The 27,330-nt window shown below is 43.4% G+C and overlaps 1 protein-coding gene across 3 annotated transcripts in view; it reads left to right on the top strand.

The window, feature by feature from the left end:
* CCDC13 (coiled-coil domain containing 13) overlaps positions 1-26,982 on the top strand; it is a 33,740-nt gene extending 6,758 nt beyond the window's left edge. For 2 of the 3 annotated variants that reach the window (XM_075419897.1, XM_075419896.1), the window contains exons 3-16: positions 692-840; positions 3,203-3,345; positions 6,536-6,625; positions 6,883-6,999; positions 8,226-8,330; positions 10,104-10,268; positions 11,767-11,943; positions 13,570-13,776; positions 14,933-15,069; positions 17,363-17,446; positions 18,267-18,395; positions 20,813-20,967; positions 25,677-25,791; positions 26,329-26,982. In XM_075419897.1, the coding sequence (XP_075276012.1) occupies positions 692-840; positions 3,203-3,345; positions 6,536-6,625; positions 6,883-6,999; positions 8,226-8,330; positions 10,104-10,268; positions 11,767-11,943; positions 13,570-13,776; positions 14,933-15,069; positions 17,363-17,446; positions 18,267-18,395; positions 20,813-20,967; positions 25,677-25,791; positions 26,329-26,488 (1,933 nt within the window). In that variant the 3' untranslated portion in view covers positions 26,489-26,982. The remainder of the gene's footprint in view (positions 1-691; positions 841-3,202; positions 3,346-6,535; positions 6,626-6,882; positions 7,000-8,225; positions 8,331-10,103; positions 10,269-11,766; positions 11,944-13,569; positions 13,777-14,932; positions 15,070-17,362; positions 17,447-18,266; positions 18,396-20,812; positions 20,968-25,676; positions 25,792-26,328) is intronic. The other variant, XM_075419898.1, reaches the window with a different exon arrangement.
* Positions 26,983-27,330: the final 348 nt, after the last annotated feature.

Genomic DNA, 27,330 nt, shown 5'->3' with positions numbered 1-27,330 from the left:
CTCTGGATGTCTTAGAGAGATGAAACCCATAAATGTTACTAAATGTACTGAAGAATAGGAGAAGCAAGGCCATTTCATCCTGTTCAGAGGGCATTTTGATATTCTTTTTTTCTAAATGCATTCCAAAAAGTAACATTAACAATACAAACTGATGTCAGTCCGTCCTGGTGGGGTTCCAAGAAATTGTGATGAGGACACAGGACATTGGTCTTTTGTGAATTGCTATAGAGCACACATCTTTAAATAAAGAACCTCAGTAGCAGCTTTTGTAGTTGATGCTCTTTTGACTTCTGTTGGCTTCGATAAGCACAGAAAGTAAAGGCTGAATGTCACGGATGCTGAATGGAGAGCTTGCCTGGCTTCCTCTGAAGAACCAGATAAGTAAGACTGAGTGAGATGAGACTGTTCCGTAACCTCAAGAGCACTGAAAAGATACCTGTTCTGTGATGTTTTGCCCTTAGACAACACAAGGAAGTGCAGAATTTTTGAAGAAGTATTAAGTTAACTGAATAGATCAGATCATCAGCTGGTGTTCTCATCTGAGGTTTAGGATATTCTACTTAATTCAGTAAACTCACTCCTGGTAAGCTCAGCTCATCTAGCATACAGTCATTTTGTTATCTTATTTCTGGAAGCATCTATTTGAAGCACATTACAGTGACATCTGCCGTTATGGTTTATTTTCTCACAGGTTGCTTGAGGTTGAGAACGAGCAGCTCCAGGATCAGCTTCGAGAGGTCCGAGATGAGAACTGCAGACTATACAAACTGCTGACACAGAAAGATTTTGAAATAAAGCAACTCCAGAAAAAAATACAGGAGGACAGACTGGCTTTGTCAGGTAAGCCCAGTAACTTTGTGTTCTCACTATGGTGGTTCCAGTGTTTGCTCGATGCTGGTGACAGTAGAGGCAGGGTGACAGATTCGTTGTGAGCTCCTGGCAGTGGAATATTCATGTGACTTCTTTTTACCTGCTTTATGTGAAAAAGTTGTATTTCAGTCACATTGTGGTTGCCTCCGTTCCTACTCCTATAACAAGCCTTCTGCTATAGGAAGAACCAAAATTCAGCTCTCCAGCTGGGAGAGACTTGTTCTCTGTCGAGCTTGCAGTAATTTGCAATAGCACTGAAACCACTTGGCTCCAAGCTTTGCAGATATTTAGACACCTGCATATAGGTTTAGTCAACACTTAGAGTCGCTGCCTAAACCTGCAAGGGTCTAAGCTGACACTGTTTCGTGTGTGCAGTTTCCTAAACGCCGATGTCTCTCCTGATGACAAGTCTCATTGCCTGATTTGCAGAGGGAAGTTCCTTGCAGTGGTTTGACGTGGTAACACTAACGTGTGGAATGGCATGTGTGCTGAAAGATCTGTGTCTTGCTCTCTCCTTCAGTTTCATGAGCTGTAAAATACGAATATTACTACCACCAGTCTTAGCTATTGAAAGAACCAAATGACTTCTGGTAGTCAGACGGGTCAGACCTAAGGTGCAAAATATTGTTATTGATAATTATATGTCCCTTAAAATAAATATAGTGCTCTTTTGGGGTACACAGTGATCTCCGTTCCTCACAGAGCTTTTTCTAACTTGCTATTATTGGCACAAAAAAATGAGAAGTCATAGAAATCGTGTTTTGAAAAGCTTTCTGTTAAAGAGCAGCATTGCAGCTTTCACTGCTACGTAGTGGTAATTTCCTTATTCAGGCCCCTTTTGCTGGAATGCCTGAAGAGGGCACATGCAGGATGCTGACTGAATGCAAAGTCCAGCTTCTGTAGTGGCTTGGGTGTCCTTTGAAAATCGAACTGTTCAGGCTGCACCTCCTCCACTGGGTGCCACTGTTGTTCAGGACAGCGGCGATGACCCGGCTAGCGGCCAAGGGGGAAACCAGCAATGAGCAGAACTAAGTAACACTTAAAAACTATCTGTAGCTTGTATGTAGGAGAAACGATAAGCTATTACTTGGTCAGCTGGCAGCGCCAACCTGGCTGTTGGTTAGTTTAGTAATTACTGTGATCCTTAGCAGCCGTTATTTATTGTAAAAATGAAGGAAAAAGTAGCTTCTAGATGAGAGGGGAAACACCTAGCAGATAAAGGAGTAAGAACAGTGGAAACGCTTTTAAAAATAATGAGTTTATTTTTTTCTCTACAATGTTTTTAAATAGTGACATGGGGTCATTTTCTGTTCTCACCTGTATTTCGCATAGCCCCTTTAACGTCTCTAGGGGGTTTGTGGGACTCAGAATTCACTTAAGAGTGATCTGGGATCCTTGCATCTCACGCCGGTTCTTGACTATAGACTTCACAAAGGTCAGTAGAAAAGTCATTAGTTCAGGGCACTGTAGGGGGATGAAAGAGTTAAGAAGGATGACAATAGCCGAGTTCAGTCTTCATATATCCCACCCAGGATTTGTTATTGCACGCTCGTGTTCATTGCTGAGCGAGAGGTTTCCGTGGACATTGTATGCAATCATTTTGGTTTTGCACTTGTGTGAGAACTTTTCTTCGCCTACATGATGTTAACAAAAGCCAAGTGACACACAAGCCAGTCCTGGGGGTTACTTTGTCTGTGACACTAAGCAAACCCTCTCTGAAGAGGAGGTGAATGAAGTGTCTGTTTAAAAGAGCAGTTAAAAGAGTAACACCGTAAGGCTCCATGCCTAATAGCGAGGGGCATATAAATAGGCACAATGAAATTTCCTGGACGTAATCCAGGACCCAACTGTAATAGTGTGCCTGACCTTTTAGGACAGATGTCTAGAAAAGTTTGCACCTCTGTTTCAGCAGCTCCTCCAGTAGTAAACAACCAGTGCAAGAGAGAGCATTGTCTTTTTCTGTAATATGTCGTAAAAATCTGCCTACCTTCATAACTGCCCTTCACAGCGGTGAGCAGAAAACCCCTCTACCCTTTCTATGTAGCAGTGTTGCTACGACCACTGTTGTGGCCTTCTGACATGTGGCTGTTGCTGAAGTGTGAAATATGGCTTTCATAGCCGCAGCATGATGCTGACTCCAAGGACCAAGCAATCCAGCTGGAGTCTCTGACGCCTCTTTTCCCTCACTTGTTCATTTAAGTGCCTGGCACAGCTCTGAGAGAAATGGATTATACAATAAAAGTACATTGTGCACTGGACAGAGAACAAAAGCATCATCTATTCTGAATCTCGCCTGTAAGATGTGTCCTTTGCTTTTATGTGTACTTTTCAGGGGCGTCTGGTTTAGCTGGAGATGTTGCAGCTACTAAAATAGTTGAATTGGCCAAAAGGAATCGTGAGATAACTGCCGAGACTGAGAGTGAAAAAGCCAAAGTGAAGCAACTGAATAACAAAGTCAAAGAGCTGGAGAAAGAAGTGAGGCATTTTTCTGGTTCTCTTTTTGCATGCTAAAACATAATAATCCAGCTTTTGGGATAGAGGAGCTGTGGAAACTGGGTTTAATTCATGTTCCCGTTTTGAATTTGCTCCTGCATCCATGCTGGCTTTGAGTTCTTGTAATTTCTGTCCATGATAGGAGAGAGAGATGTGCGCCCTTAGTTGTTGCCACCTTTGCAGAAAGGAGGACATAGGAAAGAATATCAGTAAGTTATAATGAGAGAAAGGTCTATGAAATATCAGTTAGGAATGTTCACTTGTATTTGAGGCAGAGAAGCTTTTCTAGAAGTATGGTAATGATATTTTTCTGATTTATTTTTTTCTGTGTGTGAGAAGGAGCAAATTTCATACCATTACATCTTACATTCCCACCTCGTTAATACCAGCCATGAATTAGTACTCTATTCTTCTAAGCTTTATTCATCCATGTAATGAAAGCTGTTTTCTGGTATAAGTACTTCCAGAACCGAGACAGCTACAAACTATATCACTGAAGACAGCAAATCAGGCAAATTTATATTTCTGGTTTAGTATGACTTTTTTATAAGTGCTAAACATTCACAGGAATAACTTTACTCAGGTGACTGCTGAAATGGAAATTAGATGCCCCGACGTCAATGTTTACTTTTTCATTGGCTACTACTGCACTCCCTTACACAACACCTATAAAATTTTGTGTAATTTTGAAGGCTTTTTTCTGCACTTTGCTTCCTTAGAAGATGTCTTTTAAATGGATCAATAACATTTGTCATGCTGACAAGTGCATTTTGACTCCATCTTTCACAGTCACTTATTAACATGAATCATGCATCTATCTGAATTGTACCCCAGTTACCTGAAAGATTAAGATGTGGTAGATGAAGTGTTTGAGATCTTCTGCAGAAATCCAGAGTGTTCTGTTCAGAGGAGTCTTGCCAAACAGTTGGCAGGCTGGCTAAGACATATCAGGTGTAGCTGGGCACCTACAAAATCACACCAGTAGGGGAGCAAGCCATGAATAATTTCAAGAAAAATCAACTTGGTTATAATTCCCTACTGCAGAAGTGTTAAGGACCGTTATTCAAACAGAAACTTAAAATATTGTCAGATATTGACCTAAAAGAAAGGACTGCAGACATTTTGGGAAACGAAATCAAACTCAAAGCAAACAGAAGTTTTCAGGAAACAAAAACTGCTGGTCAAAGCAGAGATGGACACTTTAGTTGTGAACTAATCTGGCCTTAGACACCAGCACCATCAAAATCCAAACCAAACACAGCAACCTGTCTCATCTGAGGTGGAGATGAACCACAGTGTGAACCCCGCTGAAACCATGCCCTGGTCAGTGGTCTATGTTTTCTCACAGCCTCATCTGAGCTGGCTCTTCTCTAAACTAATGGTCACTGGCTTAGTCTGTGGATTGTACTTGAACTGTATGAAGATATAAAAGATGGGTAAAATTAAAGCATTATTTGATAGTGGGAGGCATCAATGAAAAATGTTGAGTGATGAAGGAGCTGAGCTGTCATAGATAGGAACCTGCAGTGATTCACATCCCTTTAGTAACTCTTAAGCCAAGCTGGATCACTGTCTAGACACGCTCATCTTTTACATTGATTGTGGAAAGAACCAAGACAGCTGAAGTGCAATTCAGTTGCCAACGTGTAAGCGTAGAAGTACCGTCTGAGATGCCGCTTGACCTCTCAGACTGCTGGATACCCTCAGATGCCTCAAATGGGATTAGACAGAGGTGGGTGGGCAGCAAAACAGAGTCTGCAGTCAGTGCATCCACTTGATGTAATGTGGGTGTCTGCTGTAGAGTGAGCCGAAGACTAGACTTCCCTGATTGTGTCACCCAGACTCCATTCTTTGTAGAGACACCCACGCTGAAAACAAGGAAGTTTTAATTTGTCAGTTGAGTTGCACCCCATACGCCTGCTTCCAGATGCCTTAAACTCTGCAGAATGAATTGTGGTGATGGTACCCTACCAATGCATCACAATATGTACTTTCACCAGTGGAAAACACTGTTATTTTATGTAATTGTTAGCTGTTTGCTCGTATGAAAACTGAAAAATATGTAAATGGTGTATTAATGTGACTGTGTTCCCATGAACAAAATGGAAGGTGTGGCTGTTGAGTAATCACTTAGCAAAGGGTGGTACGTGTAAACAAAGACTGCAAATGGATGTTTACAGAAAATTTCCTTGGAATTTGACCTAGCAGCTGCCAACACTAGCTGAAATTTCTCATTCTCAGTCCATTCACTTAAAGAGTTTATGAACTGGATAGCAGGGGTGGCCTAACCATTGGGGTACTCGCAAAGAAGGGCTAGCACTAGAGCTGGATCCGAGTTGTGCTCTCTGTTTCCCCAGATAACACTGTAATGAAGAAGCTATTCCTTACAGCCTTCTTTTATTCAGGCAAATAATTGAGATTTTTCTGCCCAGCTCAAAGAATGAAGTCTCAGCCCTTTAAAGCAACACTTCATGGGCTTTCCAGCTCCAAATTCAGGGCGCTCCCGTCCAGTGAGAAGTCTTTGCAACCTCAGCACAGGACACTGTTCAAAGCAGGAGGGGCTATATGTCTGCCTGCCTTTGCTGTGGCAAGCAATAGGAGACATATTCTTCAGGGGCCAAGAAATGTTACCTTCGAGCTAAAGAAGAAGAGCCTTAACATCCTTACTAAATCTCAGCTATAGGGCATTAGGTAGTCATTTCTCCTTTTATATTCCTCTGGTGAGTAGAACTATGTGCTTTTTATAAAATATCCTGTGATTTTGTGGGTAAACTGGCATCCAGAATCTAGAGACAACGTCCTGATCTGTACCGTAACTGGGTTTTCATTTATGTATAAACACTTATTTTATGAACCTATGGTGATAAAATCCCCCAGAAGTCTCTATACGTGATAACTGATCTCATCTCAGCAAGTCAGAGGCATTCTCACTCAAGTTATCCTGGAGTAAAATAACACACGCTTCTTTGGAAAGTATTTCAGGAAAAAAAAATTGTATGCTTTCCTATTGATTGTGTTTAAAAAACAAGGGAAAAAGAAGTAATTTTTTTTCTAGAGTAAATAAACATCCAAGAGCATGAAAATTGCTGTTGTACTTTTTTGTTAATCAGTATTCCATGGAGGTATGCTCATCACTGTATTCATTAAATAACAACAATGCATTTTTTTCCAGCTACAGACAGCCATAGAAAAAATGCGCCCTCTTGGTGTTGGTAATGCAGGAATCAAGCAATCAACTCTGAAGATGATAGAAGGAAACTTGGTATGAATTGTAATTGAAGAGGGGAAATCAGTAACTGATACTTGGTTCTCTCCTGTTGTGCAGTCCTTTTCTTATGACAAGGATGTATCCCTGTCACTAGCTTTGTGACCACATTGCTCGGTTTGTACCTTCTCTATGACCCCAGAAATTAGGGAAAGCATTTGCAGGGGTCTGGGAAAAAAAAGATTCTGTGATCCTGACGGATCTGTTTTTCCCTGAGGATTTTGTTCTTAGCAAGTACATTCTTCTCTTCAAAGGCCGAAAGTCCAGAGGTGAAAGCATTGCAAGAAAAGTTAACCACAGCCAACTTTAAAGTGATGGAGTATCGTAACCAACTCCAATCTGCAAAACAGGAACTGAAGATGACCCAAAAGGTACTGTTGCAGGACGCAGGCAGTGGCTGGGGTCCTGTGCAAGGGGTATATTCTAGTGAATCAGAAGGCTTCTTTTCTTTTGAGCTTTGATTAGCCTCCATGAAGTGTTCCAGTGAACTGTAAGGGGATAAGACGCAGGTGTAGTGGCTGTATTGGAAAGATATGCACATGGACACACAGATTTCACGCTCTGCCACCATAGCTGGGTGACTGCATCCATTATTTCTATTGCTATGGTGGGTACAGATTCTTCAAGGTTTGAAAGTCGCAGTTCAGCAAAATAGGTTTGTGATTGACTTGAAGCATATGTTCATGCCCATTCCTCCTTTCCAAGACGTTTAATTATGTATTTACTTTTAATGTAGGCTTCAGTCCCATGGGAGTCAATGGTGTTAAAGACCACGCTTGAACTAAAGCACGTGTTTCAACATTTTCTGGAGTGACATCCAGAGTGACCTTTTCCTTTTTGATTTGTGCTGGATTTTAATGCATTACTATGTGCTCTGTTTCCTTTGATTTCATTACTTTGCATAAGAGACCTGCAATGCAGATCAGAGTAGAGACTGTGGTCCTAAAAATAGAACTCTGCTGACCTTTTTATAAATAATTTAAATGCTCTTCATACTAACTTTAGCTCTCGTTAATGTGGCAGTGTTGGAAATGTGCAAGAGAGATTGGCTCAATTCCTGATTGCAAGGGGGTGTGTTAAAACAGTATCTCTACTCCGTTCCTGTTTAGTTCTGGTTAAGTATTTATTATATGAGAAATAATTGCATATATTGAAACTGTCGGTAATGCTTAGTGCACCTTAGTGATGAGTTTGAAATCCTCTTTTTACAAAAGTAGCGCAGTTGGACACCCAGCTATACAGCTAGGTGGTACAATTTGACGGTCTCCATAGGTGGGCAGCAAAACACAGATTCACATTTAAAAAACAAATCAAAGAATATTGCTAAAACATCAAAATACTAAATTACCCACCTCACAAAGTGAAATGAGTCACATTAGCCAAACCCCTTCTGAGCACCAACGCTCTGTATTGTGCTAGGGATCTGAAAGAGCTTACATCACGTGGGATGCAGGGTATCAGATGCAGGCGATAAAGGCCACTGTGTAAAGATGAAGTGGTTTGTGTTTATTGCTAGAGAGCGCAGCTTTTCCTCCCCTCTCCCCAACACATGTATTTCAGCCTGGCCTTATTATTGATGTTAATCCCTTTTTCATAGCTTTTAGCACATGAAGTTGGTGAAGATGTGAATATTCAAAGTCTCTTGACCAATTCTGGCAGCTGGCGTGGACGAGCACAGCAAATTCTTGTTCTCCAAAGCAAGGTGAGTTAAGACCCTGCACGGTGCCGTGTAAGCTGTGTGCTGGGATGCTCTTGCTACATAGAGGTGTTACCTCAGCTTGACTTAAAGGTACTGTTAGTTCTTCATTAAGTAATTCTTAACATCTAAACCTGCTTATAAGGTGTGTCCCAGTACAAACAGCGTTTGCTGCAACTGCATGGCCAGTCTTTTTTCTGTTGAAGAAAGCAACTGTTAGAATAGAACAGTTTATGGTAACTTTTATAATAGTTTTTTGGTACGTGGGTGTGTGTGCATGCACGCACATGTGTGTGTGGTGGAAGGGTGTTAATTTTTAAATACATGTTGATGTATGCAGGGTCTTTCAAAATTCCTGCAAACTATATTAATGAGTCTATTGCAAACATGCAAGCTTCGGTATTTAAGCTGGGTATCTTTCACATCTGTGTCAAAGGAGAGAGTGCAGTGACCTTGGAGAGCTATGGCAGCCTAGTTGAAATCCCAGGGTGTTTTGAAGATGCCTCTCTCCACTGAGTACAGAGGGAGCCCTGTCAGTGTCTGTGCTCTCACTTAGGCACCTTTGTTCACTGCTGAAACTCAGACGGGAAGAATTGAGGCCAGATAAGATTTTCAAGTTGTTCCCCCGGGAATGTCAGTAAAATCTTTAACTCTTGAATCTTTTGAAGGGCACAGTCTAGCTGAAATGTCAGCTTAAGACAGGCAGGCAGTTTCATCTGCATCTTAAATGGTACTTCTCTTAGGCAATTTGATACGTATTTTTCCTGTTTTTCTGCTGTTTAATTATATGCCAACTAACTGTGATTTTTGCCCTCTGACTGAAATTGTTAACCTCTACTTTCCCTTGAGCAAACTACGTTTTCATTCCGTTTGACCCCCTGGCTGGGATTCATCTTTAGACTGTATATACTGTACTGTAACATAGAAATTTCATTTCTGAGCCAGTCTCCTTGGGCCCCTTCTATAGTCAGTGAGCATCTTGTAAATACAGTCACTGGGTCAAAAGTTTGGTGGGTGGATCCGATCTTAGAAGACACCTCCAGAACAAGGCAGAGGAACTGCTGTAGCAGTGCCCGTGTCCTTCTACTGACTGTAAAGAAGTCTGCAGTGAACAGCTGAGATGCAGGGGCTGAGTTCACTTGACCACACATAGGTGTCTAATGCCAGCCGAGATGCCGTAGGGTGTCCCTCTAACCTCTGGTCATCTCTCCAGAGGACTATGGATGTCTTGTGGATCCTGTGTCGCATGCATCTCCAGTATCCCAGGACATCTCAAACAGTGCTAGGTACCTATGTTCAGGCTAGTGAACTGTGCCTTAAATGTTTACTGTGTGGGCATCCTGGATGGTGATTCTGCTAAAGACTGAGATGCTTAAATGTATATAAGTGAGTGGGTGTCTGCCCTTTTAGAGGAGACCTGGGTATTATTCTGTTGCCCAGACATGTGCTTAGTGGCATTCAAGATGCTTTGGAGAGCCTGCCTGGCCTCCACATGTGGCTCCAATAAGGTACAGATCTCCCATGTCTTGACTCTCCTGTCGCTCTTACGTCATATCTCCTCCCTGCACAGATGCCTTAGACTTCTGTGTATTTGTTAGCAGCTAACAAATTTAAATTTGAAAGAACAGACACTGCTCTTTGTTAGTTAACCATGATAATGTCAGGAAGTAAGTAATACGATGCTACACTCTTGAGTTCTCTTAGGTTATGTGGTCTTAGATGCTGGACCACTGTACTCCCGGTTAAGGCTCTAGGTGAGTTGTCATTATTGTCCCCTAGGTTCGAGAGCTGGAGAATCAGTTGAGCCAAAACAAGACCAGAACATCACTGAGTGACATTGATGAGGAATTGGTGGCCCTTACTGATCCAAGGAAGTTGTCAGCCCAAGAGAAGAACTTGCTGAAGATTCGCAGCTTGGAAAAAGAAAAGAAAGAAACTTTGGAGGTAAAAACCTGTGAGCTGACAGAGCTCACATGTATGGGTATATAGTGTGTAATAACATGCCTTACTCTCAAGGTGTATGTTACACTGTACCCAGAGACGACTTTGGAAACCCACCTGATCTGCTGGAGGAAGTTCTGCCACGCTTCACAGACTGAGCAAAAGGCTTCCATGCTTGTGTCTATTGCACTCTTGCATGGCCAGGCATACCTCCGCAGGACAACATTTGGTCTTCCCCTCTGCTTCATGATTCATGTGTCGGATGCATCCACTTGACCTGAAATGTGGCTACCTGGCAACTGTGCATGATATGTGATGTTAGAAAGAGGGGGAGAGGCCCTGGGTTGCAGTGCAGCTGGCACTGGGTTTATACTGAAGACACATGCAGAAAGAAGCCTGCTACAGCTGCATCCAAGCTCTGTAGCATCCCCCTCACCCTGTGGCCAGATGTGCATTCTTCACGCGCTGTTAAATACAAGCATCCCCCCTCACACCTCATGTATCTGTATGGCTATGGGCTTCTACCTGCAAGCAGAACAAAACTGAGAATTACACCAGACACCCTCTAAGAGGCATTCTGAAAATGGGTCTTACCCTCCATTTATCAGATGTAGTTGCTATAAAAATAAACAGGCATTTAGGGGTTGAGAGAGGCTATAGTTAGTGGCACGTAGTAAATCCTGAGGTGGAAAGGATACATAGGCCTGTGTTCGCAGGAAACGTGTGTGGTGGGGGTCAGCTACAAGTATCCAGGTTAGCAAAGCGCATCTCTCTGTGCTCCTTCCCTGTATTCGCTTCTGTAGCGGCCACCTGGCACCATCCCAGAGCTTGAGTAGCTGCTGCTTTTCTCACCACAATTTAACCGTGCAACAGGATGAGCAGTGGGGCGATGCACACCTTTCACTCTTGGCCGTGAGAATGGAAGAGCAGATTTATAGCTACAGGTACACAGCACAGGGGGGGCTTTCCTCAATCACAGTAATGTGCGTGGTTCCGCTCTGCCTTTGTGTTTCAGGCTCCGTTCACAACAGCTCCCCCTGTACTTGCCCATTACTGCCTCACTGCTGGCGTTTCGTCTAGGTAAAGGCATGGCTCAGGGGACAGCGTATGCCAAGGACATCTTCTAGTAGATACAAAGCGTGGCATCACCGCCATGTATATGGAAGGAATAGAGTTTCCCCACAGAGAATGATGAGGCAGACGAAAAAGCAGGAGCATACAGAATTAGGTTTTAAGACAAAAGTAGCATTTGCTTCCTGGCACATACTGAATTGACCAAGTCTACTTGTATTCCTGAGCAGACAGACCTTTTTTGATGCTGGCAAGCAGGCAGTGAGTAGTAGCATTTATAATTTCTACTTCCTCAGGGATGATACGGTGTGCCAATTCCATTTTTTGGATTCTATCAGACAATGTGTGATTTCTTGAGTTCACCAAAGCATCTGAGACTTGGTGATAGGCTGTAACTGTCATTTCCTATGATGTGTTTGCATCACTGCAGAAACTCACTGGGGAACATGATGCTCTTCAAAAAAGTCATGAGGAAATGAAAAAAAAGCTTGATGCATCAAAAGCCAGGAACAAAGTACTGTGCAACGAAGTGAAAACCCTGAAGGAACAGATCGTAACCTTGCTGGAGAAAGGAAAACACGACGATGAGCTCATAGACGCCTTACTGGTACAGTCTGACTGTTACTGTTGGTCCCAGCCTCTGCAGATCAGCCCTCTTTCTATAAGGGATGAAACGTGATGTCATTTAATGACACGATGCCACAGACAACCTTAGGGTACGCAGGGGCCTGATGAATCAAACTGTGACAGCCGGAGGTTTCGTAGTCAGCTAAAGCCCTTCATTTTTGATCAGATCATGTAAAGGCTGCAAGACAGCACCAGGCGTGACACAGTTGCAGTCGAGTGGCTCTAAGCTGCAAGAGTTGTAAGAAACATTTTGCAGAAGGATTGAAATAAGATGGGCTAGTAGGTATAGAAGAGCTTTATTCCTGACCCATGAAGCTAGACTGCATTCTCTGTTCTGCTTTCAGCTCCACTGGTATTTTCTTTTCTGAGAATGCCTGCGATCTTGCACTTTAATTTTTTGTGTTACACAGCCCAAAACACACAAGGTGAACCATGAGTACCAAACCGTGTGGCATTCACTTGCAGTAGCTGGAGCTGAGAGGACTTAGCCCCTTCAAAACCAAGAGTATTAGTGGAGACTCAAGAAGCGGTTATGCTGAAGTAAATGGCTGCTGTCATGGTCTTGCAGGACCCTTTTGTCCTGCCATAGTTCTAAATAGTCTTCCCCAATTACAATAATAAAAAAAAAAATCAGAAAATATGCTGCTGCTTAGTAGGGTTTTTCCTGATCTAGCTCCTCACAAGCTTCAAATCACCTGCGTTGCCTTGGTTCTGTGCATAGGTTTTAGCTAAGACATGTCTAAGCTGCATTCACCTTTCTGCACACCAGGCAGCCGCGGGCAGTGTGGGTGCTGACCAGCAGATTAGGCACATTCCAGAGGAGCCAAATAACAGTTGTGGCTTTTGCTAAGTCCCAGCATTCTCACTAAAATTATTATAAAGATGCAAGTGTATTTGGGAAGGAATGGTTAACTTGTTTTAGCCCTTACATCACAGAAGCACCTTGCTTGCAGTTTGTTGACCTGACAGAACAAACTCTCTGACAAACATTAGATTTGTCAGTGTGAGAAAAACTCCAAAACCCGCTGGTAAAGCAGCCTAGCCTCCCTGCTGTTGTCTTATACAACCCTCATCTCTTAATGTCACCATCACACAATCTGAGGTGTTCTAATTTCACACAAAAGCAAACTGAAATCTTTACTTTTATCCAGTTTGTGAACAAGTCACCTTCTTTGTCAAAGGCCAGCCTTTTTTGCTGTCTTTTATGCTACACCAAGGAGCAAAGCTGCCAGAAAATGGAATCTCTCAGTTGTTCAGGTCCTTTCTACTTGCACCATCCAGTCACTAAAGTCGTGATATGACCAGGTGGGGACAGACTGTCTTACCCAGCCACGTGTATCTGGGCATTGCTGTGCGGTCTTCTCAAGGGACAGATGCTGGGAACCAGACAAGGTGATCTCATGCATAAACCATAATGGACCAAATTCTTGGAGTAGCGCTAATGATATCAATGTGCTTACTCCAAGGAATGCGTTTGGTGGGGCTGTGGCTTGCCCTAACGTTCCTAAATGGGTATTTCTCTTGGAGGGTCTAAAACACCGGAGGGTGTGATAGTAATCATTGTGTTCGAAAGTGAAGATTTCACTCATTGTTTCTATTTTGTCAGAGCCAACAGAAGCAAATGCAGGAGATCTTAAAGCACCTGAGCCAGGAAGACAAGCAGAACAAGGAATCCCAGGAGACACTAGGGCAGCACTTGAACAGTGAGGTTCAGAAACAAAACTTCCTGATAGAGCAACTCAGACAGATGGTGGCTGAACGAGAAGCAAAGGTTAAAGAGCTGGAAGAGGAGATTGAGCAACTCACACTTCAGGTAGACAGTCAGAAGAAGTTAACCCGAGGAGCACACTTTGTAGTCATTTTAGATGTGCTCTTCCACTTCCTTCTCCCTTGTTATCCAAGCTGGTCGCTGGGTCGAGACACTAGTACCTGTCCTACTGACAGTCTTTCCTGATGGAATGGTAAAGCAGGAATTCTCTCTTGTAACTCTGAAGTTTCTTTCCTGCATGTACATAACTTTTCTTCAAGCTGTTTAAGCAGCAGAAAAGCACAGAAATATCAATCACATGCACACGTGGCTCCATGTCTAGACTGTGACATGACTGACAGCAAGGGTTGGGCTGCAATGGGGACTTCTCAGTATTCAGCATCCTTGGCTGCTGAAGGAAGCAAGCAAACAAACATAGACGAGGCCAAATTCAGCAGGCTGCCGTGGTACCCAGCTACATCCCCTCTTGGAGTGATGGGACCCTTAGTAAGTCATTCTTGTCTCCCACTGTAAATCACTTCAAAAAATTCCTCTCCCTCAGATCTCCAAACTATTGATGTGAGTCTGATGGGTCTCAGGGATACAGAAATTTCATTGTACAGATGAAAGAGTTGGGAAGGTTGGCCCCTTATGGGCTGGTATGTTAGAAAGGTTTTCAGCTTTTATGGTCTAGTGTTGCAAACTGAGGGAAGATGGTGCTACTGCCAGAGCACAGGCACAGGGGTGGAAAGGCAGCCCACTAGCCCACTAACCTGCCAAAAGCTTCTCGTGTGGTCTCATATCTTACAGTCAGGTTTCGCTGGAGTATTTAGACATCCAATTCCCATCAGTGTAAAACCCTGTACCGTTACAGTAACATTTTGATCTGTCAGATGACTCAGTAATGGAGGCTAGAGCGTTGAACCAAAGATAAAACTCGGGTAGGGACACAAACCAACTGCGCTGGCAGTGGTACTGATGGTGCTGCTCTGCGAGTTCTCTGGCGACACTGATTTCATCAGAAACTGCACTTTTTACTGACTTTTGCTGTGTTTTCATCCTGCAGTGGATAGAAACTAAATAAAAGTTTCCAAGGAAGTCCTGTAAATCAAAAGTTCTGGCATGCTTGTAGCAATAATCACAAGCTGCTGATTAGGCATTGATGCAGCTATTTTCCCTTGAGCTGTGTAATTGGTTTTATAACCTTCTCCAACATTGACAGAAGAAATCTGCCCATCAAGGGGACGGTTCAGGAGCTGCTGATACACCACCTTCTGAGCACTCAGAAGATCCAGGTTTTATTCTGGTCAAGGCTCTGGCATCAGGCAGCAATCAGGTTGGAAGGATTGGATCTGCTTGGTAAGAAGACCCTAATGTCAATGTTTAAAATTGTTGTGAGTTATTCGGAAGCATGATTTTCCCAGACAGTTGTATCAAACCACAAGTGCTGGGTGCCAATAGCTGTGGCAGCTTGTTTACAGTATATGGGAATCTCTAATCACATTATCTGTTGGACTTTCGTCCTGGAACAGAAAAAGATATACAGACTTGCAGACATTACTACATTTGGCATGATGGCAGCGCAGCTAATTCTCTTCCTCCAGCTCAGATGTTTATGGGGTTAGCTTAAGTGCCCGTGATTCTTCTCTCTTATGAGAAACGGGGCTTCTAATGAGCAGACTTCTGAGAGCAGGGTAGTGAATTAATACAAAACGCTGTTTTAGGTAAGCACTAAATCACTGGCACATTATTTAAATCAATAAATATGCTTTGGGTAGGATTTCCTTGCAGAAACATTGAAAACGCACCACATCATTTGTTCTTAACAAACACCCATTTTAAAGCCTCACTGAGAACTATGTAAATTGTACTAATCTTAATACAGCTGTAAGTCTGATTTCTGTTTACGCTGATGTGACTCTGGGTTACTCTGGCTGCGTGAAGGGACCGTAATACCAGAGCAAGTTATATCCTTTCCTCTTAAAATGCTGGTTTTGTTGCTGAAGAGTTTATGGTCTAATTGACAATGAGGATTTGAGACTGGCCTTCTGATGAAGGAGGAAATTTTTCATCGAGTTAAATTCCAGCTCACCTACCACATTAGTTCAGACACTGAATTTGGCTTTAAAATTCTTGGATGTATCCCTGAGTCTAAGCAGAGCATTACTACATAATTTAAGAAAAATTTTTCTCTGTTTTTTCAAGTTAAAACATGCTTAATTTGAAATTTTCTACATCTCCATTGTTACACCCTTCTGACTGACTTTATTCTCCCCCTTCTAAATCTGCAAAAGTTGTTGTGCTGTCACGCAGCAAATCTATATTTTATCCCCTTTTTTACTTCATATGTCTGCTGAAGGCAAGCAGGAGAATGAGGTTGGGTAATGGCTTTGTAGAAGCCTCTAAGCGCAATGCATAAATTATTGCTTGTATACGTGGCTAACATAGCTCTGTCATGAAAGTAGCTGGCACGTCGGGTGGGCGATGAATGAGTCTGAAAACTGCAGGAGCTGTTAATAACGTGGTCAGCAGGGCTCACTCATTCCATTAACTTTAATATGCTCATGAACTCTCTATTCCGTTTTACTTTAGTGAATCATCTTTTCCTATCAGCAAAGATGAAATGAAAAATGCTATAAATAGGACCTAAAGCCCCTTGGAGATATCGAAGTAAAAATCTGCATTTTTAGACTGGGCCACTTCTGTCATTATCAGCCTTAACTTGATTTTTAGGATTAACCACTCCTAGCCTAGAAGGCCGCTCTACCCATTCCAGAATATTACGGCCTTACCCTCTGTTAGCTGCAGCCTAAAGACAAGGAAACATGGGTTTAGTCTACGGGGACTTGCCTTTAGGCAGCTGAGCTCAAGTTTGGAAAACAGACGCAAGAATTTTACGTCCGAAGCACACAGATCGTTACGCATAAAACCCATCCAGACTGGGAGTGATACTCTAGTGTTACCAGCTGACAACTCCTCTTACGACAGTAAGCCCGACGGATGCTCCTGAGGGTCTCCACAAAGCAAAAGCATTCAGAAAACTATATAAATTATATTTTTATAAAAGGCATTTGGAAATCCAAGTTGCGCACCTTGTTGCAGAACAGAGGTACCATTGGTTATGAAAGCATACGACGTGCAAACACCATCAAACCAGCACCGTAACCGCTGCTTGTATCTCACCCTAGCGAGTGAAGGCGTAAGATGAGAGTGCTCTCGGCGAGGGTCCAAGGCAGCGCCTGCGAGGAAGCAGAGCAGCAGCGGCTGCTTGTGTGGCTGCATGCTCAGCTGGAGCCGAGCAGTGTCGAGAGCTGTTCCTGCTCACGAGCTGCTGCGTGGCTACTCCGTGATGTTGGAGCTCCACGATGCTGGTCTGGAGTGCCAGCCAAGGACCCCCAGAAGCACAGAGGTCAAACACTGAGCTATATTTTTTTTGCGTAACGGAGACACAAAGTGGTTTTGCAGCGTGTTTTGGAGTCAGGGAGCAAGCTGAGCTATTGTGTATGCAGAGCCTGTGTGACACCAGCTTAGCGGCTGTGGGAGTCTTTTCCCTACAAGGCAGCAATAAACACAGACACTGGAAAATGAGCCGAGTTCTTGGAGCCCTGCCCTCCGTAGAGCTCAGTGCCTAACAAAGCTTTCTTCCTCTCAGCACAGTGTCCAAGATGGGCCACATGCTTGTAGAGTCGGCAGCTACTGAGCCTTCCCTTCTTAGTAATAACATCACACCTGGAAGGTAGGTACATAAACTTCATCATCAACAAGGGAGGTTTCCTGCCATGCTCCGCAAGCTGCTGACAAGCCTTGTCCTTGTCTGCCTCGTTTCTGTAACAAACAGCTTCTGTCACCGTCCTTTCTACCTGATACTGCCAAAGAGCTCTGACAAAGCTCTACTGTCTTCTTGCTATCTTCATTTTTTAATTGATTGCTAGTTATATGCCCCATAAATCCCATTTTTAGCTTTTCACCCCCAACCACGAAGATTTCTCCTGCTTTTTCCTCCAAAGGGAACAGTCCTGTATACTCCTGTGCGGAGAGGTCGGAGAATTAATGAAGTACATGATAACGGGATACATGGGAAAACTGCCTCTTCCTTTCACCCCATATTAGGCACAAGAACGGCCATGGTACTAATCCTGCCTGAAGCCTTTCAGTGGGAGAAAATCGATCGCATGCCAGTTAATAGCTTAGCGTAGCGCTTTGGAGAATCCAGACGTAGGCTGCTTTTACTTTGGCGGTAGCAGTGGGAGGAGAGTCGGTGCTAGTGAATTGATCAGAGGTGGAAGTTTGTTTTCAGGGGTGATGGGAAGGAAGAGCATCCTTGCGAAGGGAAAGACCTTGCTAATGAAACTCACGGTGGCTTTATTTCCAAATACTTCTTTTCCATTTATTGCAGCGTAGAAATTGATGCTGGGGGGAGGTAGCGAGCCTGGCTCTGCATTCTGGCTTAGTCTTCAGACAAGGGTATTTTGATATGTTTTTCAAATCTTGTCTTTGTTTCATTTCTTTCATTTGTGAAATGGGAAACAGACTCTCTATGCTTCTGCTGCTTTTAGGCTTGCTGCCACAGACAGCCCGGATTTGCAAGTGCTGCAGACGCAGATCACAGAGCACAAGGCTCTCTGCCAGGCTGCTGAAGTGGAAAGAGACAGGCTCCTGGAACTGGTCACTGTGCTGCAGAAAAGGTAGCGGCTGATTCCACCAGCATCCTTTGTGGGACGCTGCGATTAAGGAGCGCTGGACACGCGTGAGAGTCTATGGCATGTGGTACAGTGCACCATACGCTGCCAGTGGGATCCTTTCCTTAAATAGGGGCTTTTAAATTTTTTCTGCTCAATTTCCCTGCCTAGCTGATGATTCATCTTTTTTTATTATTCTTTTAGAACAAAAGGCAGAAAAAATGGAGTCATCTTCAAACATGCTGCACCTAGATAAAACTAGAATTCATGTATTTATATATGCATGGTGTTATTTAGGCAGCAATATTATTCATCGGTAGTAAATACTGTAATTATAGTTATAATCTGCCTTCTGTTCCAAAACCTTTTTCACATTCTTTTAAGTTTTGCTGTATCCTCTTCTAAATGAATTTCTTCTGGTTTAATTGAAGCATAGTGGTGATTTTTTTTTTTTTCTATCATTCATTTCAATTTAAGATGATGTTAAAAGCCAATTATTTTTTAGGAGGGCGGAGAAAGCAAAGTCTTTGCTCTTTGGACACCTTTCAGCTACTGCTTTTTTTCCCAGTTAGAGAATGTCTATTATTTGACTCCCAAATCTGTATTCCAGCTTGTAGGAAGATATACTTCTGTCTGCGTGCTTTTGAATACAGTAGGCAGTATTTGCTTACTTGCTTGCTTGCTTAATTTTACAATAGTTACCATTTCTCATTTGTCTAATTTTTGTCCTGTACAACTAATCACAGTCAGAAAAATCCATTTTTTTAAAACTGTGGTAAAGGTGCTTTTAAAGGCTATATCCTGGAAATACACACTGGGAGAATCTTACTCATGTTTGTAAGCCCAGTGACTTTAATAGAGCCACGCAATTAGCACAGGTGGAGGTGTGAGTGATAGCTGAAAAGGGACCGTCACGAATATGGGATAAGGAAGAGCACGGAGTCAATGAAGTGCACAGTTGCTTGTGAAATGTACCATAGACTGATGATTCAGCAGCTCCACAGTTATCACACATTTATCAAGAGCTCCTGCAGGTAAAGTAAATTTTGTGAGATTGTGTGCAATAACTCGTGGAAAACCTCAGGATAATGTATCATCCAGTCATATTTCAACATGCATATATGTAAAATCATCAGGCGTTCCTCCTCTTCCCTTCCCCTATTGGGGTATGGGTCAGCAAAGCTCGAGTAACACATATAGTGCTTAAATTGAGAGAGGAGCACGGGGAATGGCTACGTGAGTGGGAGCAGCTGCCCATATTTGGGACTGTGTTTCACACTCACTGCGGAGCAGAACATCACGTCCGAAGCTACTCCCTTGTGAACGGTTTGTAGGATTGGGAAGGGGAAAGCACTAGCAGAATGTTTCAGTTATTCACATTGGCAGAAGATTTCATAAAAAACGACTAGTCTTGTCATTTTTCCTCCGCTGTTTGTCTAACGTGGATGCAACACCTGGTCAAATGAAAGTTTAGTGAATTCAGAACCACGGAGAGAAATGTAATTTCTCTTCGCGTGTCACCAGCCTGGTAATTCACTGCCACAGGAGGTCAGAGTCTTGCCTGTAGCTAGATTTTTAAGACAGTGATATAATTTTATTAGAGTTGTAATATTTCTTGAGTTATGCCAGCTAAGAGGGAAATAAGACTAATCAAGTCTCTCGATTCAGGGAGTAATCAGCTATCACCCCTGGGGTCAAGAAGGAAATTTTTATTCTGCACTATACCATACAGCCAGTCAATTCAGGTTTCTCTCTAGCTTTAAACTCCTTTAAATCATTTGGTATCAGGCGCTGCCCCACACGAGATGCAGCACTGACTACATCTGTAGGCACACACCCAATTTTTGTCATTAATTTTCTGAGATGTTGTGTGGGGTGAACAGAGAGGCACTTTGCTCTTCCGTTCTGCGCCGCAGAGCAAGCCACCACTTCCTTTTCCACTCCCTTCCACGGTGGTGTCTAATGGCCAAGTTTATTAAAAGCAACATCAAGTTTCTTTTCTTACTTGCAGATAACTGACGCAAAACAGCTAAATTCTCGACAGAGGTTTTATAAACTATTTTCCTTCCAAATTTTCCCATTGTGTTTAAAAAAAGGCACTATTCCTGTAATAAAAGAATTCCCTTCAGGAATCTGCAGCTTGCCTGCTCATCCGAGTGGTAAATTCATGCAAGTAGCCAGCGTTAAGGGATCTACGCAACCTCCATTAACGAACTGTACTTATTAGTTAATTCTGTTTTGCAAATTTGGAGGACATCATCTGGAACAATTGAACTCGGATTTCTGCCTTCAGATGCGTGGAAAATTCTCCTTTTCCCTCTGTTGGGAGCTATGCAGCATGAAGCAGGATTCAGTGTCCAGACTGACTGATCCTTAGTAGTCGTGACATAAATAAGCTGAACTACCATTTTTTTGCCTTTCAGGGTGGAGGAAGGCAACGATAAACTCTTGGAAGCTGAGAAGAGGCTTCAGGAAGAGCGGCAGCGATGCGTCATTTTGGAACAGCAGCTTGAAAAACCTCACATGGATCCAGGGAGGAACACAAGTGCACAGAAACCTCCCCCGAGGAGCAAAACAGGTGAGGTGGAGTGCTTACCTACAGCCACGTCCTCTGTCCCACCTCTGGGGTTAATAGACAGCAACGACATTTGGACTTTCATCTGTCAAACCTACGCAAGTGCTTGACCTTACACACGGCAGTTTGGACCTCCTCAGACCAGTCGACCAATACAGACGGTGAAATCCTGGCCCCACTTAATTCAAGAGGATTTTGCCACAGATTTAAGTGGGACCAGAACTTTTGCAACGTGTTGTTTTCATGGGAGGACAGTCTACAGAAAAAAACTTGGCACTGTGTCACCACCGTGCCCACTGCCGTGTTCTCTTTGCACTTCTGCCCGAGAGATTCAGCTGAAGGTTAAGAGCAGAATTAAAGGACGCATCCCAATTTAAGGCCTGTCAGTGTCTATGAAAAACTATTGCTGGTGATGAAGTAATTAGATCCAGTGTAATTTATTATCCCATGAACGTGATAATCTCCTGCTATAAATATGAAAGCCTCACTAGCATAGCTGAAGGAGAAGAATTCATGGTGGATGTTAAATTTTTATTTCCCTGATCAGATCCCTTTATTGCTTGAGGACTCTGATTCTGTAAAGTGTCTAAACCAATAAAATGGCACATATTCTTAAGGAAACTTTTCCAGTGGTTTCCCTTTTTATGTGTATTTTCATAAAGTAAAAAGACTTTAAATACCTGTCATGGTTTAAAGCAGGGTGACAATAAACTGAGTGGCAGACACTCTCTGTTAACCCCACCCTCCCACCAGAGGAAGGGAAAAGGAGGAAAAGGGAGAGAGACTTATAAACTGAATATAAAAAGTTTTACTAATAACAATAATAATACTAGTAATAATAAGAGAAATAATGCAAAATATACAAAACCAACACTGAGTTTCCCGGAGTTGGGTGCCGGGTGCTGGCGTCCCACCAGCAGCTGCCAGGCAGCCCCAGGAAGTCCCGGACTGGCCTTGGCAGTGGGCAGGAACTGGACTCAGGAACGCACGGGTGAGAATCTGAATCAGGATTGCAGGCAGAACAATGAGCAGGGTCCTCTTCAGAAGGCGGCCATGGACGAAGAGACCGAGACCCTCGTGATTCCCCCAGCTTTAAACTGAGTATGGCGTGCTTGGCATGGAATACCACGTTGGTCAATATCGGGTCACCTGTCCTGTCCACCCCTCCCTGCAATTGCGACCCTTTTGACTCCTCACTTGTGGGACCTAAGAAATCTGTGGGTGACCTTAGCTGCTATAGTAATAATTATAAACAGGGGCCTTTTTCTGCATTCCTTTCCTACCATTAGCTCAGTATAACTATAAACATTAGGTGTTACCATCTTTGGAGTGGACAGTGTCTGTAAAATATGCAGCCAGCTTCAGAAAGATGCAGTTACTTAGAACAACTTAGCTGTAAGGAAGATTCACTAAAAGAGAATCGGTTCTGTCTTAACCAAAACCAGGGCAATGCCAGGAGATGAACAGTAGAAATAGAAATTTCAATTTGACGAGTACTGGGATGTCTTCAGGTTGAGATTACAGTGACTCGAGAGATCACAAGCCCCATCAGAGACCTTGTACAAGCCCTTGGCCTGCCTCATGCTGAAATGCATGATCTTAGGCCGTAGTGGGACTGGCCAGCAGCTCAGCAGACGCATGGCGTGGCTTTCCACCATGACTCCATCCAGCACTACTGTGTGTACTAATGCTGCCTCATCAGCTGCTTAGGGCTGAACTGCACTGAGCACTATGACCTCTATAAGCAGTCACCTCCTTTTCCACCTGCACTGGTGTCTTGCTTCTTTGTATCTCCCACTGTAGTGGTCTTGGTCATATCCATGTTTGGTGATAAGATCTCTGTGGAGCAGGATCATGATGCGAGAAATCACATGTTGTTGTTCAATTGGTTCATCCAGGAGAGCTAGAGTCTCCAGTGTAGATGTTTACATGGTGTTAGGACCACAAAGGGAGTGCTGCCATTCACCCATCCAGCAAATAAAGAGTATTAGGTACAAGGAACCAGGATTCAGAGGAGCCTTTATCCTGAATAGGGACTGAATGATTGCTTGAAACCTACTCCCCTCTGTAAAATACGGATCCTTTCCTTAGAGCAGAACCACTGTGTTCTTAGAAAGGGCTCTGGCCAACACTGACTCATTCTCATGTGTTTTTCTGTGAGCACTGATTTTTTTAGAGCTGTCTTACCTGTATTAACCAAGAGCCTGACAGCAGAGAAAGTACTGCAGAAAAACTTAGATTCTAACAGAAACCTAGTGCTGAGAAACAGTGCTGCAGCTTTTGACCTTTAAGATATAGGACATCCATCTTGGTAGGAGAGCAGTGCTGGGCCTCCCAGAAGTGGTATCGTGGGATGCCATTTGTGATTCCCAGGAGGGTTTAGAGGTGAGAGACCTTGGAGCCCTCATACGGTTCTGCAGGTGCCCAGAGAAAGCAATCAGGGTGTACGTAGGGACAGGGAGTAGCCAGCTGAGCGTTGTGGGAATACAGCTCTCAATGGTGCTCTTTTTACTGACTTCATGCCTTAAATAGTTTGGGAACATTTTGGTGCTGTCTTCTAGAGGATAATTTAACTGAATTTTTGAGTGCTTGGACTTTTCTCCAACCTGGTAGCGTAAAGCGTTGATGTGTTGTTTTGTTATCATACATCTGCTGCACTTAGATTTCCCTTGCAACCTCAAAGAGATGCAGTGATAAATGCTCCAGGTCCTGAGCCATTTTGGTGGAGTCGTCGTGCTGCAGTAACGGTTGGGTGCCTCACCTCTGGGAGACTGGCGTTTCACAGCCAGAGGAAGCAGGCTGTGCTGACCAGCGTGACCGCTTCCTTCCTACTAAATATTCAGTTCATTAGTCTTGTCTGATTAAGGACTAAAAGCAAACGTAGAAGAGGATTGGCAATAAGACTAATAAGAAGAAATCCCCTCAAAGTCTGTCAGATGAGTAGGTAACAATCTATTTCACCACCCTTCTTTGAAGAGAGCTCAGCCCCTTGTGATGTGCCAAAACTCTCTGGAGTTTGTGCAAGAAACGAGTCTACAAGTCCGTAATGCAGCTCTTCAGCAGAGCATGTGGGTTATCTAAATGCTTTCATGCCAGATAGTTGAGGAAGTAAGAAGGAATGAAAAGCTTCAATATAACATAGAGACTAAAGAACCTGCTAATTAACATCAAATTTTCTTTTCTTTCTGAAAGTGCAAAATTGGAGAGAGCTGATCTAATTACTAATCTAATGCTTCGAGTCTCCTCAGTTCAAGGGAAGTAGATAATGATGCTGAGTAGCTAGAAACAACCCAGTTGTGTTTTAAAATTATTCATGCTTTTCGGGGTTTTCTTCTGTCTTATCCAAATTTCTAAATACCGAAGAAAAATCCCAGAGGAGAATAGGTAAGTAACAGCAGGTTTTCCTCAGTCCTGTAAAACACAGCGTCAAGATCAAAAGCATTTCTTGGTTATACAACGTAGCCTTTTCCTCTCGTATGTTTTTGGTCAGCGTCCAATACTCTCTGGCCAGGTTCTTTTAGATATTCCACTTGAGGAGGATTTAGAGTTTTAATATCAAATTCACTTATTTGAAGACATTTGATGTTATGTGGGATTTTAATGTGGAAAAGTGATACAGCGATGTAGTGAAATCAGAACACAAGCACGATATAGCAATTGCCATGTACAGCTGAATCACGACACAAATATGATTCCCATTACCAGCCTAGATGTTCATTGTCACGGTGCTGGCTGTCCCCAGTTGCTGGAAAGGAATGCACGGGGTGAAGCCAGGTCAGACCTGTTTTCTTCAACATTCATTTTGCCGGTTGTTTGATTTTCATGCTCTGTGTTGGGCTGCACCACATACACACTTCCCTCATGTTGGTCTGGCTGGCTCAAGGCAGGTAGGACCTTCAACTGATTGTTTTAGAGAAGACCACCCTCCAGTCCTCTTGGTGTTGGGCGAAGTTCAGCATCCTCTACGACAGCTGTGGTCACTGCCTACGTTCCTTTCTGAGCTTCTTGAGCACTTGGTCCTTGCCTGTCTTCTCCGAGCCTTCTTCCACTGTAGGCGTTCACTGGTCGCTCACAATTTTTTGCTTCTCCAGTCCCAGCATTACATTTCAATTCTATTTTCTCTATAACCCTGAAAAAAGTTTTTGTGTCCCTTTGAAATGACAGGAGCAGTGCTGCATGTTTTGGGTGGGCCTTTATTTAGGACAGCATTCCCGATTTAGAACCTTAGTTTGAAGTACGCGTTGAAGTGCTTTACTGCGTTTAACCTATGTTGTGTTTACGCTGAGGATCAAAGTGCTTTACAAAAGCTGTTTCAGTGAGTGCCACACGCAAACTTTATCACAGGCATTCAGGAAACAACAGTCATCATAATCTTAAGTGACAATGACAAGATAAACATCAAAATAATCCTTTTTGGCTGTTTCTATCACCTATTGTTTTGACCACTTGAATATTTTGGATGAATTTTTTTCTTCCCTAAATAGGCAGGCACACGTATTTCTGCATTTAGCCCTGCAATGCAAACTCATCATGTTTTCATTTTGCTGAAAGGAGATTAAAGCCTGTGCTATGTATTTACAGTATCTTCATGGATGTACACAGAACAGATTCCTCATTATTTATTCAAGGTTTCCTGAGATTTACTCTGTGTGCTACCAAGAGAAAAAGGTTGCTTGTTTTACTAAAACTCCATCTTGTGATTAAATCTACAGGCCGGTCTGCGAGTCACTCCAGACTCGCCTCTAATGCCAGAGATAGGAAGGAGCTCTCTGCAGCCCAGCTGTCCAAGCTGCCTCTGGAATCGCAGATAGAGGAGCTGAGCACAAGGTATGGCTCCCCTTCCTCCGCGCTGTCTTACTCGCCGTAGCTCAAATTCATTGCTGTCCTCTCGACAGGGATACTACCTGCACCCGCTCATCAGAAGATGAAACCTAGCAGACTCGGTAGAAATCACAGATCCGCTGGTTTGAGCTGGTCTGTGTCATTCTTACACGAATTTTCTAATAATTGTACAGATACTCAGGAATGTTACGCTAATGCAGATGTTAAGCAACACAAAACACGTGCAAGGAAGACACCTTATTTTTCTTTTTCTTTCCTCGTGCATTGATTACAAGCTTGTTAGCGAAAATAAAATTATAATCTTTAACAAAACAGATCTGAAAAGTATCTTGGTCATCTGATACTTTTTTCCTACCTGAAAGAGAGGAGGAAGGAGTGTTGAGTCTGCTCTTTCTCAACGCCTGTCATAAAGTTACCAGAGAGCACGTGTTTCCGTGTTTTCTTCCCCAGAGCTGAAGCGCTGTTCTGATTTGCTTTGAAGCTCCACAGCTCACGTGAAAGTCTCCTTTTGTTTCCTCCCAGGCTCGTGATCCAGCTGGATGAGAACAAAGCTCTGAAGACCGCTTTGGAGACTACTGTGAGAACGAAAGAGGAAGACTTTAAACTGTATCAAGACACAATGGAGCAAGTGAAGGATATCTTTCTACAGGCCATTCGGCAGCAGAAACAAGAGAAGAGTTAAGCGAGATATTTGGAGTGCAAAGGAGGGAGCCCGGGCATCGTGCCCATGAATTGTAATGCACTGGCAGTGTAGTTTTGCAGCCTCGGATCATGTCATTTCTTTACCGTTTGCAGAAAAGGATGAGAAATGGAGATGAAATACATGAAGAGTGAAGGTTTTGCACGTCAGCAAAGCCTGTCTGTGAGAGCTCGCGAGCAGCTGGCTCTCAGACTGCACGTGCCGCAGGCTGGCACGGTTTAGGAAGCTGCAATTTTGCAGCATGATTTTGGGCAAAACCTTCCTAGTTTCAACAGAGTTTTCTTGAGGAGGGCTCGATATTTAATACGCTGATGCCTTTATCGGCACATCAAGGAACTGGCTATGCAAAAGTTATGCCAGCCCACTGCTGAAGTCGTGCCAGGAACAAACCGAGTTCTGTTTTTGTCAGCACACTGATACCTGTCTGTCTCAGGCTCAGGTGCTGAGGGAGTGGATTAGCCTGGCCTGTGGATATCTGCACGCAAAAATGGGGCGGGAGGGGAGTGTCCACTCACCATTCCAACCTGTTTCTTTGCTTGACCATACTGGCAGCAGAGTTTTCTGACACCTGATGGAGTTTCCACTGAAAAGGTGGACTGTGCAGATCACCCCAGCAATCAGTCAGACCTACCTGAAGTTCAGCTCATTCCATACGAAACTTGCCGTGCAGGTTACAAATTCCCCATTTCTGAGTCTCTGCATTCATCCGTCAGGCAGGTCTTGTTCTCACTAGGAGGAAATCACAGAATCATAGAATGGTTTGGGTTGGAAGGAACCTTAAAGATCATCTGGTTCCAGACCCCCTGCCATGAGCAGGGACATCT

This window comes from Opisthocomus hoazin, chromosome 4 (genome assembly GCF_030867145.1).
Source record: "Opisthocomus hoazin isolate bOpiHoa1 chromosome 4, bOpiHoa1.hap1, whole genome shotgun sequence".
In the NCBI taxonomy this organism is placed as follows: domain Eukaryota; kingdom Metazoa; phylum Chordata; class Aves; order Opisthocomiformes; family Opisthocomidae; genus Opisthocomus; species Opisthocomus hoazin.
Note: the sequence above shows the minus strand (reverse complement) of the source record. Positions and strands in the feature narration are given on the sequence as shown.